The sequence below is a fragment of the Eriocheir sinensis genome, chromosome 42 (assembly GCF_024679095.1).
Source record: "Eriocheir sinensis breed Jianghai 21 chromosome 42, ASM2467909v1, whole genome shotgun sequence".
Classification (NCBI taxonomy): Eukaryota; Metazoa; Arthropoda; class Malacostraca; order Decapoda; family Varunidae; genus Eriocheir; species Eriocheir sinensis.
Window position 1 is genome coordinate 11,246,126 of NC_066550.1, and position 15,805 is coordinate 11,261,930.

Here is a 15,805-nt window from a genome sequence, read left to right on the forward strand (position 1 = left end):
CGACTAAACACAACTTTCCAACTTTTTTTCCCGTCTCCTGGGCTCTGTTCCCTTCTCCCATAATTCCTTCCCCATCTGTCCTTCTCCGGCATATGACCACAGATGTTGCACCGACTAAACGAAACTTTCCAACTTTCCCTTGTTTTCTCCCCACAGTCCAAGGCCGAAGCAGAACTCAAGGTCAACATCCAAGGCCTCACCGTACCCCCAGAGGAGCACATTCACCTGACGCAGTACGAGCTCCACGGTCTCAAGGCCATTGTTATGTACCTGCACGCCCTGCCCACCAGCAAGAAGTGTGTCCCGGAGCTCATCACCGACCCCATAGCTCTGATCAGGGACGTGCGGACGGTTGTGGAGCAGCATCGGTATGACAACCCTGAGCTGGCCAAGACATCTAAACCGGTGCTGGAGTGGTGGACTAGGGTGAGTGGATGTGGGTGGATGTAGGTGGATGTTTGTACCTGATGTTTCTTCCTTTCCCTCTTTTTTTTTCTATTTAAACCTCCCTTTTTTTCTCACTTATCTTTTATTCCTACATGCTTCTCTTCCCTTCTTTCTTCCTCTTAGATTCTTCCCACTTTCTTCCTTCCCCTCTTTTTTTTTTCTATTTAAACCTCCCTTTTTTCTCACTTATTCATCTTTTATTCCTACATGCTTCTCTTCCCTCGTTTCTTCCTCTTAGATTCTTCCCACTTTCTTTCTTTCCCTCCTTTTTGTTTCTATTTAAACCTCCCTTTTTTTCTCACTTATTCATCTTTTATTCCTACATGCTTCTCTTCCCTTCTTTCTTCCTCTTAGATTCTTCCCACTTTCTTTCTTTCCCTCCTTTTTGTTTCTATTTAAACCTCCCTTTTTTTTCTCACTCATTCACCTTTCTTTCCTGCATGCTTCTCTTCTCTTCCTCCCTCTCCCCTAACCTAACCTAACCATCTATGTGATTCTCCCTCTCCTCCTCTTAATTTGCCTCTTGGTCATGTATGTTTCCCTCCTCTTCCTCTTTCTTAAATGGTAAACCTTTCTAACTTGTTCTTCCCTTCCCTTACCTTTCCTCACATGCATATCCTTCTCTCTCCTTCCCATTCCCTTACACACAAATCCTTCCCTTCCCTTCCTTTATACACAAAACCTTCCCTTCCTTTTCCTCACACATCAGCCCTTCTCTTCCATTTCCTTCCCTCACTAATATTCTTTTTTCTTTCCTTATATAAACCCTTCCCTTACACACACTAACAATTCCCTCTTCTCTTTCTCCTCACATATAATTCCTTTCCTTTCCCTTCCCTCACATAAAAACCCTTACCTTTTCACACATACTCTTCCCAATTGCTCATCCATCTCTCATCCCTATACAAGCACCTCCTAATCCTCCTCTCCCCCCCCGCAGGAGCCCACTAAGTTCGGGGTGAAGAGACCGCTCGGGGAGAACCCAAACGCCGGGCTGAAGCGTCGAAGGAGGAACTCTGACGAAAACCGGATCGTGGGTCTGCCTCCGAATGTGGCGAAAGTGAGGCACAGGAGAGTCCGATGTGAGTAGAGGATTGTGTGGTGGAGGGAGGGAGGGGATTGTGGGGTAGGTGGAGAGAGGAAGGGATTGTGGGGTGGAAGCGATTGTAGGGGAAAGAGATTGTATGGAAAATGATGTTAAAAAAGGAAGATAAGGAGGGGGGATTGTTGTTCGGAGGGATTGTGGGGTGGAATGATTGTGTGGAAGAAGGTGAAGATGATGAAAAGGAGAGGAAGGAAGAGGAGGAGGAGGAATATAGGAAGACCAGATATGTGGGATTGTTGGGTAGATAGGATTGTTTGGTAGATAGGATTGTTGGATAGAGAGGATTGTTTGGTAGAGAGGATTGTTGGGTAGATAGGATTGTTGGGTAGATAGGATTGTTGGGTAGATAGGATTGTTGGGTAGAGAGGATTGTTGGGTAGATAGGATTGTTGGGTAGATAGGATTGTTGGGTAGATAGGATTGTTGGGTAGATAGGATTGATGGGTAGATAGGATTGTTGGATAGATAGGATTGTTGGGTAGATAGGATTGTTGGGTAGATAGGATTGTTGGGTAGAGAGGATTGTTGGGTAGATAGGATTGTTGGGTAGAGAGGATTGTTGGGTAGAGAGGATTGTTGGGTAGAGAGGATTGTTTGGTTGATAGGATTGTTTGGTAGATAGGATTGTTGGGTAGAGAGGATTGTTGGGTAGATAGGATTGTTGGGTAGATAGGATTGTTTGGTAGAGAGGATTGTTGGGTAGAGAGGATTGTTGGGTTGTTCTTCCTCTCCTTCCTTTTCTTTTTCTTCTCCTTTCTTCCCTCCCTTTTTCTTCCTTCTCATATTTTACCTGTTCCTCCTCCTTGTCCTCCCCCTCACATTCTTCCTTCCCTAGTCTTCCTATCCTTTCTCCTCTTTTTTTCCTCCTTGTCTTTTCTTCCCTCCCACTTTCTTCCATCTGTCTACCTTCTCACATTCTTCCAATTATGTTCCTCCTCCTTGTCCTCCCTCTCATGTTCTACCTTCTCCTCACTTCTCCTCTTCCTTCTCCTCCACCCGAAATTGACCTCTTTTTTGGCCACTCCTTCTTTTGTCTGTTGTGGGAGCGGTGAGTAGCGGGCTTTTTTTTCTGTACTCTTTTTGTAGCCGTTGAGCCGTCTCCTTTGTTGGTAAAAAATAAATAAATAGAATAAATAAATAAATTCTCACTCCCCCGCCAGGCAAGCTGTGTGAGTCGTGCCTGCGTGAGGACTGCCGGAAGTGTGGGTTCTGCCAGGATATGGTGAAGTATGGCGGCCCGGGTACCATGAAGCAGACCTGTAAGATGAAGAAGTGTACCCAGGTGAGAGAGAGAATGAACCTAACCTAACCTAACCTAATGTAACCTTACCTAACCTACCCAAACCTAACCTAATGTAACCTAACCTACATCTAACCTAATGTAATCTTATATAACAACCAAATCTAACCTAACCTAACTTAACCTAACCTAATCTAATGTAACTTAACCAAATCTAACCTACCCAAACCTAACCTAACCTAATGAAACCGAGCAAAAGAGAGAGACAGTGAGTGTTCCATGTCTGAAATTCATCAACACACACACACACACACCTCCCTTTCCTTCACATACTTACACCCCACCCCCTTCCTCCCACCATCCGCACCCCTTCTCACCCCTCTCCTTCCCCCACAGCCCATGCTCCCGGCCGCTGCTGTGTGCTATGAGTGCCAGCTGGACGGGTGGGGCCGTGTGCTCACCGCGCCCCCACAGAAGCCCCCGGCCAACACCCCCAGCAGCCTCTTTGAGTGTTGCGTGTGCTTCAAGATCTCCCACCTCAAGTGTATCAGCAGCAAGGTGAGGAGGAGGAGGAAGAGAGATTGTGCAGGAGTTGTAAAAGAAGTAGATGAGGAAGGAACGGAGAAGGTTGTAAAGAGGAGGAGAAGAAAGGAAGGAAGAGGGATGTAGGAAGATGGGAAGAGAGGTTATGTAGGATTTAAGTAGAAAAAGAAAGAAAGGAGAAAGTTTAACGTCGAGGGGAAAGTGTCAGAGGAGATGGAGATGATGAAAAAGAGAGGAATATAGGAAGATGGGAGATGCAGTTATAAAATTAAAACAGGAAGGAATTAAAGACCTGGATGATGAATAGAAAGAGGAGGAGGAGAAAGTGTGGGAGGATATGTGGGTGATAAAAAGGAGGAGTACAGGAAGCAGGAAGAAATTAAGGAGGAGATGAGAAGTGTGGGAGAGGGAGATGATAAAGAAGAGGAAGGAGGAGGAGAATGAAGTGTGGGGAAGGAGGTTGTTGAGAGAGAGGAAGAGAAGGGAGATGTAGATTATAAAGAAGAGGAAGGAGGAGGAGGAGGAGGAGGAGAATGAAGTGTGGGATGGGAGGTTGTCGAGAGAGGAAGAGAAGGGAGTGTGGGTGACAGTAAAGATCTGGATGAGAAAGAAAAGGGATTGAGGGAGATCGGGAAGAGTTGAATGAAAGTAAGTATGAAGAGGAGAGTGAGTTTGATGAAAAAATGTGACCTAACCTAATGTAACCTAACCGAATCTATCCCACCCAAACCTAATGAAACTGAGCAAAAGAAAGAGTGAGTGTTCCATATCTGAAATTGAACACACACACACACACACACACACACACACACACACACACACACACACACACACACACACACACACACAGAGGAGGAGGAAAATGAGAGACGAAGGGAAGAGGGTGAAGTAGAAGAGGGGAAAAAAAAAGAGAAACAGTGACGATGATGAAAGAAAAGAATAGAGAAAAGGGAACGTGAGATGAATGAAAAATAACACAAGATGAAAGATGGGAAATATGACCATAGTTAACAGTGATGGAGGAGGAGGAGGAGGAGAAAATGAGGAATTAGAAGATGAGTGGGACAAAAGAGGGGGACACTTGTAAGTAGAGGAGGCAATAAATGGGAAAGAAAAAGGAAAGGATGAAGGGACGGAGACATGGTTTAATACGGGAATAAATATAGGAGAAGACGGAGTACAAAGAGAAATAAATGGAGGAGGAATTGGATTGAGACAGAGAAAGAAGGGTGAACATAAAGATAGAAGGATCAAATGTAAGATATTAAAATAGAGACACACACACTACTTGAGAAAGAGGAGGAGAAACTGGGTAGGGAGTGAGACAGAGATTAGAAGATGTAGATAAAAACACTACCAAAACAGCCTCTCACTACCACTACTACTACTAATACTACTACAACCTAACCTCTCTCTCACCCCATCACCCGTTACCTGGATGCCCTGCAGTTCCCTGACGCGGATGGCATAGTGAACGAGGACTTGCCTAACAGCTGGGAGTGTCCGGAGTGCGTCAAGGAGGGCTACAACAAAGAGTACAAAGTAAGTGCGTTGCCTTGTGTTCAGAGTGGCTAGTGGTACAAACTTAACCCGGTAGCAGCGGGGATCATGTTTCTTAAAGGCCCGTCCCTCTAAGCAAGAAAAATGAGAAAAAATCATCACTCACGCAAACCATTTCATAATATATATCAACGCATTTGTGATCAGTTTATGCATCATCTGTTTTGGGGGGTTTATATCATGGCAAAAATTTGGCCCGTCGCTGCTACACGCTAAAGACACAAATTTGGCCCTTCACTGCTACACGGTAAAGACACAAATTTGGCCCTTCGCTGCTACACGGTAAAGACACAAATTTGGCCCTTCTCTGCTACACGGTAAAGACACAAATTTGGCCCTTCGCTGCTACACGGTAAAGACACAAATTTGGCCCTTCGCTGCTACACTGTAAAGACACAAATTTGGCCCTTCGCTGCTACACGGTAAAGACACAAATTTGGCCCGTCGCTGCTACACGGTAAAGACACAAATTTGGCCCTTCGCTGCTACACTGTAAAGACACAAATTTGGCCCTTCGCTGCTACACGGTAAAGACACAATTTATTTCGCTGCTACACGGTAAAGACACAAATTTGGCCCATCGCTGCTACGGTAAAGACACAAATTTGGCCTTCGCTGCTACACTGTAAAGACACAAATTTGGCCCTTAAAGAATCGCTGCTACACGGTAAAGACACAAATTTGCCGTCGCTGCTACACGGTAAAGACACAAATTGGTGCTCCCAGGTAAAGACACAAATTTGGCCTTCACTGCTACACGGTAAAGACACAAATTTGGCCCGTCACTGCTACACGGTAAAGACACAAAATTTGGCCCGTCACTGCTACACGGTAAAGACACAAATTTTTTGGCCCTTCTCTGCTACACGGTAAAGACACAAATTTGGCCCTTCGCTGCTACACTGTAAAGACACAAATTTGGCCCTTCACTGCTACACGGTAAAGACACAAATTTGGCCCTTAGCTGCTACGGTAAAGACACAAATTTGGCCCTTCTCTGCTACAGTAAAGACACAAATTTGGCTGCTACACGGTAAAGACACAAATTTGGCCCTTCGCTGCTACAGTGTAAAGACACAAATTTGGCCCTTCTCTGCTACTACAGTAAAGACACAAATTTGCGTCGCTGCTACACGGTAAAGACACAAATTTGGCCCTTCGCTGCTACACGGTAAAGACACAAATTTGGCCCTTCGCTGCTACACGGTAAAGACACAAAATTGGCCCGTCGCTGCTACACGGTAAAGACACAAATTTGGCCCTTCGCTGCTACACGGTAAAGACACAAAATTGGCCCGTCGCTGCTACACGGTAAAGACAAATTTGGCCGCTGCTACACGTAAAGACACAAATTTGGCCCTTCGCTGCTACATGGTAAAGACAAATTTGTCTCGCTGCTACGGTAAAGACACAAAATTAATACGTCACTGCTACACGGTAAAGACACAAATTTGGCCCTTCGCTGCTACATGGTAAAGACATAAAATTGGCCCGTCGCTGCTAAACTGTAAAGACACAAATTTGGCGCCGACTGCTGCAGTAAAGACACAAATTTGGCCCGTCGCTGCTACACGGTAAAGACACAAATTTGGCCCTTCACTGCTACACGGTTAATGGCTAGGTGGCTTAGTAACTGGGTGACTGGGTGATTATATTCTTTAGAGACTGACTGACTGACCTATTGACTGTGTGAATTGATTTAGAGTGACTGGCTAACTGATAGGCCAACATACTGACTAACTGACTGACCAACTGACTGGGTGAGTTAATATAATGTTTTAAGTCAGAATGATTGGCTAACTGACTGACTGACAAAGTGGCTAACTGAGCGAGGGACTAGATTGTTTAGATACTGACTGATATACTAACTGATTGACATACGGACACCTACTGACCTCTGACTTAACTAACATACTAACTGACTGACTTGAAGATACACATTAACAGCCTCCCTATCCTCCTCCCCTGCAGCACAACAGAGTCCCGAGCAGCAGGGTATCGGGAGCAGGGAGCGACACGGGTGGCCTCAAGACACCTCAGATCCTGGTGAGAGAGAGTGTGTGTGAGTGTGTGAAAGCGTGAGTGTGTGTCAAGACCATATTCCCGTATTCTCAGTGTCAGTGTGATGGAGATGAGCGTTGAGGACACATTCAGCTATTGCCTATCCCCCAAACATTACTTTTAACCCTTTCGTTGTGCATGGCGAGGGAAGCTAGAATAAAGGAGGTAAATGCTGGGGAAGAAAAGGAGGAGGAGGAGGATAGGTTCTGCATTTGTAAACATAGAACAAGGAGTAAATGATGGAAAATGGTTAATGTTGAGGAAGATATAGACTGTGAGGGGATTTAATTAGAGCAGATAAATTAAGGTTTAGCAAGGAAATTCCCTCAGGCACAATCTGGGAATGGGGGTCTCTTGTAACCTCTGTATCTCAAAACTATTCATCACAGCTAAAAAAACAAAAAAACACTATTGGAAAGAGAAGGCCCAGATATATAAGATTCTGTATATATGCCTCTCCTGCGAATGTACAGACACGTTCAGAGGTGTTGCCTGTGAACACTTATGTCAGCGCATGGGTGACGGTCATCCATATTGAGGCAACTGCGGAGATCTCTTGATGGGGTGCTGGCAAGGTAGTATTGCCAACTGCAAAATTTACAACTATTTGGTAATAAAGTTAGTCATGTGATAGGTGAAGCTATGCAAAAATGCCGCTATATTGGACAAAAACATCCACTAGTTACTCGTCTGTAGATATTCCACGCTAGGCTGATATGATTTTCCACCAAATTTCGTGGAAAACCCATTGGATTGGCAATGCTGTTGAGTGAGAAATATTGTTGGAACACACTCAAACGTGGGAAATTTGAGTGCGGCTGGAGCTTGCAGCGAGCGTTCAGCACCACCGGCAAATGACACTTCCACTCATTGCAAGCGCTTAGCAGTTTAAGAGATAACCCTTGTAAAATGCCCTCACTAACCTTACCCTTTCCCACTATTAAAGTCCCTCATTCCCCAACATTTAATTCATCATTTTTTCCCTTCCATTTCCCCCAGTGAGTCCCCCAGTAACTCCCCCGTCCCTTCCCCCAGAGTGAGGCAGAGGACCACGAGGTGAAGGTCAAACTCGAGGACCTGACCTCCCCCGACAAGACCAAGAAGGAGGAGGACGCCCCCACTCGCGGAGGAGGAGGTGGAGGAGGAGGAGGTGGTGGTGGAGGAGGTGGTGTTGGAGGCGGAGGAGGTGGAGGAGGAGTTGGAGGCAAGATTGGGCAGGAGGTAAAGACGTGATAGTTGATTTTGGTGGAGGAAAGACAGACAGACTTACTAGTGATTGTGGTGATGGTTGTTTTTGGGTGGTGGTGGTGATGGGTTGATTTTTTTTTTTTCTGTTGTCATTCTTTTGTCATCTTTCTTGCATTTTGTCTCCTCCGTTTTCTTCTCTCCTCTACTTCAATTTTCTTCATCTTCTCTCCTCTTTTCTTTCCTGCCAATCTCTCCTTCCTTTCATTTTCCTTAATCTTTCTTGTATTTCTCCTTTATATAATTTTCTCTTCATTCTTTCTCTTCTTTTCTTTCCTTTTCTCCTCTTCCTCTGTCATTCTCAACATCTTCTTTCATCTTGTCTTTGTCATATTTTTTCTTGTTTTTTTCCACTTTTCTTTGTTTTCTTTCCCTGTCAGCAAGAATACATGTTATTTATTTGAATGGGTAAAGGGAATTGAATTAGCACAAGGATTTACATGAACACACACACACACACACACACACACACACGAGAGAGAGAGAGAGAGAGAGAGAGAGAGAGAGAGAGAGATTAATGAACAAAATACATAATCATTCATAATTAATTTTTGAAACCTTTCTTTCAACTTTTAAATTACACATGAAAAGAAGGAAATTAAGAGAATATTACTTAATTTTTCTTTTTGTTTCTTCAAGCTAAGAAAATTTTGCTGGAAGATTTTTTGTTTATTTAATTACAGAACGATAAAAAAAAAAATCATAAAAAACGTAAGAAAATTTGTCTAGAAGGTTTTTGTTGTTTATTTAATTTCAAAACGATAAAAAAAAAAAAACCATAAAAAACGTAATTGAGGAAAAGTATGAATATTTTTGTATGTTTGAAAAAGTAGACTGTGTGTGTGTGTGTGCGTGTTTCTCGAAGTCATGGTATACACTCAGGTCTACACACACACACACACACACACAAACGGGTATATACACACTACCAATTCAAGTGCTTTGCGGAAATAAACTCAGGAATTCTCTCTTACTTTTTTCTCCTCCTATTCATTTCCTTTTCTTTCTCCTCCCGAATGACCCCCCAAAGAAAGTATACAAAAAAACAAAGAAGGAAGAGGAGGAGAAACAAGCAAATGTATATAAAGATGTACATTATAGGGGAAACATTAATGGTTGTAGTGTAGGAAAAAAAAGATAATTGATTCTACTAAAAAAAAAACTGTGATGAGGAAGATTTTCACATAATAGGCTGTGTTTTTAGGCTCACACACACACACAAACACATACACACAGGAAGATTTTCACATAATAGGCTGTGTTTTTAGGCTCACACTCACACACACACACACACACACACACACACACACGAACACACACACCCTTGCTCAAACGCATAGTTAAAAAAAAAACGCATCGGAATAATATTTTTCCCTTCACCTCCGAATTACACAAAACGATTTTCCTTTCGCTTGTGTTTTATCTCGATCAGATATTATGGGTCTGTTTTTTTTGGGTGGAATTTAAAATGGCCGTGAAATATATATACCATCACCACTGCCATCAATGTGTGTGTGTGTGTGTGTGTGTGTGTGTGTATGATCGGTCATTACTTATTATTACTACTATCATTATCATTACTGCCATGAACTTCACATTATTTCGTATATATGATGTACAGATATACGCCTAAGTTTGTGTGTGTGTGTGCATATGTGTGTGTAGGGGCACGAGATAAGATTCCTATAAGCCACATGTCTGTCTGTCTGTCTATTAATCTTACCCTCGCTGTCATAGTCTAAGGGAGAGCGGAGTATATCGATCATTCATTTATATATAACAAGTGTAGTGCAGTATAATGCATAACATATATACATACATACATTTTCATCCATAGCTATATGACGCAACAGCCACCAACCACCAACTCAGCCGCCACCAAATTTTACTCTTCTTCCGTTTTTCTTTTTCTCTCGTTTTTTTTTGTATGTATAATTGTAATTGTATACCACTATCACAGTCATGCAACCATATAACTACTACTACTACTACTACTACTACTACTGCTAAACCTAATATTTCCTGCTTAATTTTCTTTTTCTCCTACTTGTAATTCTACTCTTGTCTTACTACTACTAAACCTAATATTTCCTACTTAATTTTCTTTTTCTCCTACTTTTAATTCTACTTTCTTGTCTTACTACTACTACTACTACTACTTAATCTTTTCTACTTATCTCTTTTTCATCTACTTTTCATTCTGCTTTCTTCTACTACTACATACATTTCTAACTACTATTTCTACTACTTCTACTAACTCGCCCTCCCATTTATACTACTACTACTACTACTACTACTACTTAATCTTCTTTACTTCTCTTTTTTTTCATCTACTTTTCATTCTACTTTCTTCTCTTCCATTACTACTACTACTGCTACTACTAACTCGCCCTCCCATTCATACTACTACTACTACTACTACTACTACTACTACTACCACAACCACCACCACCATCTGCCACACACATTTCAACTGCCACAATTCAAGGTTACTGTGATCTCATTTTTAGTCAGTACTCGTAAGTTAATTAGTCTACCTGGTGATCCTAAAGCAACGCACCTGTACCACCACCACCACCACCTCCACCCTACCTGTACCTCTACCTGTCTACCTGTTGGGCTTGATTACTACTCTGAACTCCACTCCCATTATTTGATTTTTTTTTGTTTTTGTTTTCTGTTTCATTCATTCATCGCCACCTCAACTTATTATTTCTAGGCATTATTATTATTATTATTATTATTATTATTATTGGTATGGTTTAAGTCTTTCATGTTATTTGTAATGGTATTTGATATGTATTTTTTGGTTATTTGTTTGTGTGCTCTCTCTGTCTTGGTCTCTCTCTCTCTCTCTCTCTCTCTCTCTCTCTCTCTCTCTCTCTCTCTCTCTCTCTCTCTCTCTCTCTCTCTCTCTCTCTCCTTGTATATATATGTAAGTTAGCTCAAGCCAGTGGCATTTTATTTATAGTAATTTTTTTTTTTTTCTAATGCTTAAAACTACTTTCGGTTAATTTCTTTTTGTTAATTTCTGCATTATTTATTTTTTTCCCACCCATTTTTTTGTTCTAATAATGTGCATCTTATAGTTTCAGTTGGTGTGTGTGTGTGTGTGTGTGTATATGCCTGCGCACACACACACACACACACACACACACACACGCACACGCTTACATATACACACACATGCCTACAGAAGCATGTACACCAATTTTTGTTTTTTCTCTCATATTTTTTTGCATTAAAGTCTAGGGCATGATTTTTGCTTTATTGAGTCTTCCTTGCCTCTGCTTGTTTGTATGATTTCCTCGCTAACAATATCCACACCTGTTCCTTTACCTGTGATCACTAACTTCCTTTCCTTCCATCATCCTGTTTATATATGACTCCCCTGCTAACGACCTTCACACCTGGCCCTCTACCTTTGCTTACCGACCTTCCTTCACCCTGACCCTGTTTATTTATGACCCCTGCTAACGACCTTCACACCTGGCCCTCTACCTTTGCTTACCGACCTTCCTTCACCCTGACCCTGTTTATTTATGACTCCCCTGCTAACGACCTTCACACCTGGCCCTGTACCTGTGATTACCGACCTTCCTTCACCCTGACCCTGTTTATTTATGACCCCTGCTAACGACCTCCACACCTGGCCCTGTACCTTTGCTTACCGACCTTCCTTCACCCTGACCCTGTTTATTTATGACCCCCTGCTAACAACCTTCACACCTGGCCCTCTACCTTTGCTTACCGACCTTCCTTCACCCTGACCCTGTTTATTTATGACCCCTGCTAACGACCTCCACACCTGGCCCTCTACCTGTGATTACCGACCTTCCCTTCCTCCTGTCACCCTGAGCCTTTTTGTATGATTTCCTCGCTAACAACCTTCACACCTCCTCTACCTGTGATTACGGACTTCTCTTCCTTCCCTCTGTCACCTGGATTTATTTTCGTCATCATCAACCTGCCTGTCTGAAATGCCAAAGATGTGACATTAACACCACAAAAAACAACAATAACAATGTCGAAATTTGAAAAAACTAAGAAAATTATGCAGGAAAAGTTAACTGACTGCAGGAAATTATGCAGGAAAAGTTAACTGACTGCAGAAAATTATGCAGGAAAAGTTAACTGACTGCAAAATTAAGTGGATGAAAATGATGTGAAAAGAATACTCCCCCAAAATAAAATACAAAACTGTGTGGGTGAAAATGAAAGAATGCTAGAAAAAGGTGCTGGAACATTAAAACCTGCCTGTGTGATATGCCAAAGACGTGACAACAACAGCAACAACAACAACACTAACGTCAAGTCGAGAAAAAATAAAGAAGAAAAAAAACACGTGAAACAAGACCTGAAACGGAAGAAATTACAAGACATTACTGCAAAATTAAGTGGACGAAAATAATTAAATGAGAATAACTACAAGATAAAATAAAAAAAATATGTATGATGATAAAATTGAAAAAAATATAAGTAACATAAAGGGATGCTGCAAAATTAAAACTGGAAGACGTTACTGCAAAAATTAATGGCTGAAAATCAAGTAACAAAAATAACCACAAGATGAAATAATTTTTTTTTTTAACTATGTGGATAAAAATAGAAAAAAAAATTATGCTATGAAAGTGATATTACAAAACATACCTGCAAAATGAAAATAATAAAAAAAAAAACACAAAAAAAACAATGAAGATAAAGATCAAGTTAAAAAGTGAAGGAACAAAACAGCATTGCAAATTTGTGAGTTTTCTTGCTTGGGTAAACAAATGAAAAAAACTACTTTCGATTTAGTAACCAAGTGAAAAGTGCGATAATTTCTGAACAAAGACGTTTAAGTTATTTTCAAGACACTCGCTCGCTCCCACTGCAACCAAATGCTCAATTACGAACCACCTTATCAACTTCTACCTCAATTATTTTCACTATTGCTGTTGTTTTGCCACTTAAAAATCCAAACCAAAAAATCTTCCAACTCTAAAAAAAATCTCGGGAATCGACTTTTATTTTCTCATTTCTATACACGGTTATCAAGAAAGCTTTTTACACTTAGTTGGAAGAAATGGAAAAAGTGAACCGGAGAAAGAACAAACTCCCTAAAGAAAAAAAGAAACTATACCAAAGAACGGAAGGATAACTGGAAACAAACAAACAGTGATAGTGATGATGATGAAAATAGTTATGGTGACGATGAACTTGACTCCCTTCCTCCTTCCTCGCACTGTACCTGTTCGTCTTTTTTTTTTTTTGCCCATCTTCTTTATCCTCTCTGCTTCTCTCTCTCTTCCTGTTCTTAATCCTCTTAAACATTTTGACACTACATATTTTTTTTCTGTTTCTTCTCTTTCTATTATATATTTTTTATCCTGTCTCTTCTTATTTTCTCGTATTCCACCTCCTTCGTCATTTTTGTATATCTCTTCCTCTTTCCTTTCTTCTTTTACTTATTTTTTTTACCCTTCCTCCTTCCCTTTCTTCTTATTTTCTCTTATTCCACCTCCTTCGTCACTTCTGTACCTCTCCTCCTCTTTCCTATCTTTTTACTTATTCCTCCTTCTCATCCTCTTCCTCTTTCTCCTCCTACTTCCACTTTTATCCCCCTCTTCCTCCTCTTTCTCCTCCTACTTCCACTTCTGTCCCCCTCTTCCTCCTCGTCCTCCTCTTCTCCTCCACTTCCAAAACCTATCATAAGTGTCACAACCAAGCTCACTTCAACCAAACACCTGCACACACTTTCCACACCCACTTTATTTATTCATGTATACCTCAAACAACCAAACAACCCAACCAATCAACCAAGCCACACAACGAGCTACCCTGTGTTTTGTTCAAGTCAATGCTATACTTCTGTTAGTCACTATGTATTAGGTTGGCTCCTCCTCCTCCTATAATATTCTTTTTTGTAAGTAAAATAAAACTACAGTGAGTAAAATGAGTAATAAAGAGAAATATTCACGCCACTCTTGAGAGACGAGAAGGAGAAAAAAATGATAAAAAAATGATAAGTAAATGTTCCAAGCAAGAAGCCGTGGTTTTTGATTGTCCTTCTTCTCCTCGATTACTTGTTTTTTTTTTTTTTGTCTTGTTTTGTGTAGTTTTGTTTGTTTTTCTTTACTTTCCGGCGACGAAACACCTACTCCTGTTTTTGTTGTTTTTGTCAGCCTTCACATGAGCCAACCTTTTACTACTTAGACTATCGGACCTACTACTACTACTACTACTACTACTACCACCACCACTACTACTACTACTACTACCACTGTGACTGACCGCTACTACTACTACTACTACTACTGCAACTTTCGACAACCACTACTATGCACTTATATTTCAACTACTACTACTACTACTACTTCTGCTACCATAACCTCCTGCCTCTAACTACTACTACTACCACTACTATTGCTACTACTACTAAAGTGTCGACTACCTGCCACATTCAAGGACTATTTCTTCACTTAAAACTGACTACTTGCTACTTACAACTGTTATCTCTTCACATAAACTATCCGTGTGTGACTATTGGTAGACCGACACTTGGACTAGCATATCTTAGTTACTCCAAACACTACTACTACTACTACTACTACTATTACTTCTTCTACTTCTACACTTAACACCTTATATTTGCCTGCTGCTACATACTCTACTATCCTAACTACAAGCATAAGACAACATTATTTTTATTACAAAACTCCTACCAAACAAAAGCACTAATTTTTTTTTATACTTTTTTTGTAGGTCAAATTTCCTGCTTATTTAACTCGCTTGCATGAAATTTGTGCTCTAATTTTTTTTCATCAATATCTGGTGGTTTCTTTTCTTTTATATTGATTTATTTTATTGACATTTCCTTATTTTACTAACCTTTCTATATTTTACTAACACTCAATCATTTACTGACATTTCCTTATTAACCCAGTAGCTGCGGGGATCATGTTTCTTAATGGTCCCTCTGAGTGAGAAAAATGAGAAAAAATCATCACTCACGCAAACCATTTCATAATATATATCAACGCATTTGTGATCAGTTTATGCATCATCTATTTTTTGGGGGTTATATCATGGCATAAATTTGGCCCGTCGCTGCTACACGGTAAAGACACAAATTTGGCCCGTCGCTAGTACCGGGTTAATGTCTGATGCTTTTTTTTAACACTGATCTTTCACTGAGATTTCCTTATTCATGAGCATCTATCAATATGTAACACTTTGCATAAACACTTAGCTAATCCTCTCCCTCTGCACACACTCCCTCACTTCTCTCCGATACTCATTAAATTACTATAAAATCCATTAATCCAAATTTTACTCATCAGGATATCCAGATGCTAGTTTCAGGATATCCAGTTGCTAGTTCAGTCCTTGCAAACAGGAAGTTATAATCCCTTTACTGCATGAAATACCTCTACAATAATTTTTAAACCGTAGAGTTTTCAATAATACTTTTAATTGTTATTCCTATACAAAAACTATTACCAAAACTTTCATTCCTCTTCACAAGTCTTACAGTATTACTACTCACACTACTATTACTACTACCACTACTACTACTATTATACAAACACACTAAAAAATCACATACTAAAAATTCACATACT

At 40.8% G+C, this 15,805-nt stretch overlaps 1 protein-coding gene and 1 long non-coding RNA gene across 56 annotated transcripts in view; one reads left to right on the top strand and one right to left on the bottom strand.

Annotated features, from left to right (window-relative positions):
- LOC127010008 (uncharacterized) overlaps window positions 1-15,805 on the top strand; it is a 71,829-nt gene that overhangs the window by 13,294 nt on the left and 42,730 nt on the right. For all 6 annotated transcript variants that reach the window (XM_050883709.1, XM_050883708.1, XM_050883711.1 and 3 more), the window contains exons 9-15: window positions 157-426; window positions 1,388-1,529; window positions 2,713-2,834; window positions 3,189-3,350; window positions 4,785-4,877; window positions 6,867-6,941; window positions 7,992-8,177. In XM_050883709.1, the coding sequence (XP_050739666.1) occupies window positions 157-426; window positions 1,388-1,529; window positions 2,713-2,834; window positions 3,189-3,350; window positions 4,785-4,877; window positions 6,867-6,941; window positions 7,992-8,177 (1,050 nt within the window). The remainder of the gene's footprint in view (window positions 1-156; window positions 427-1,387; window positions 1,530-2,712; window positions 2,835-3,188; window positions 3,351-4,784; window positions 4,878-6,866; window positions 6,942-7,991; window positions 8,178-15,805) is intronic.
- LOC127010009 (uncharacterized) overlaps window positions 9,485-15,805 on the bottom strand; it is a 35,506-nt gene continuing 29,185 nt past the window's right edge. For 19 of the 50 annotated variants that reach the window (XR_007762772.1, XR_007762747.1, XR_007762749.1 and 16 more), the window contains 2 exons: window positions 10,283-12,035; window positions 9,485-10,213 (listed from right to left, as the gene is read on the bottom strand). This is a non-coding gene — a long non-coding RNA (uncharacterized LOC127010009). The remainder of the gene's footprint in view (window positions 10,214-10,282; window positions 12,036-15,805) is intronic. The other 31 variants (XR_007762750.1, XR_007762743.1, XR_007762738.1 and 28 more) reach the window with 7 other exon arrangements.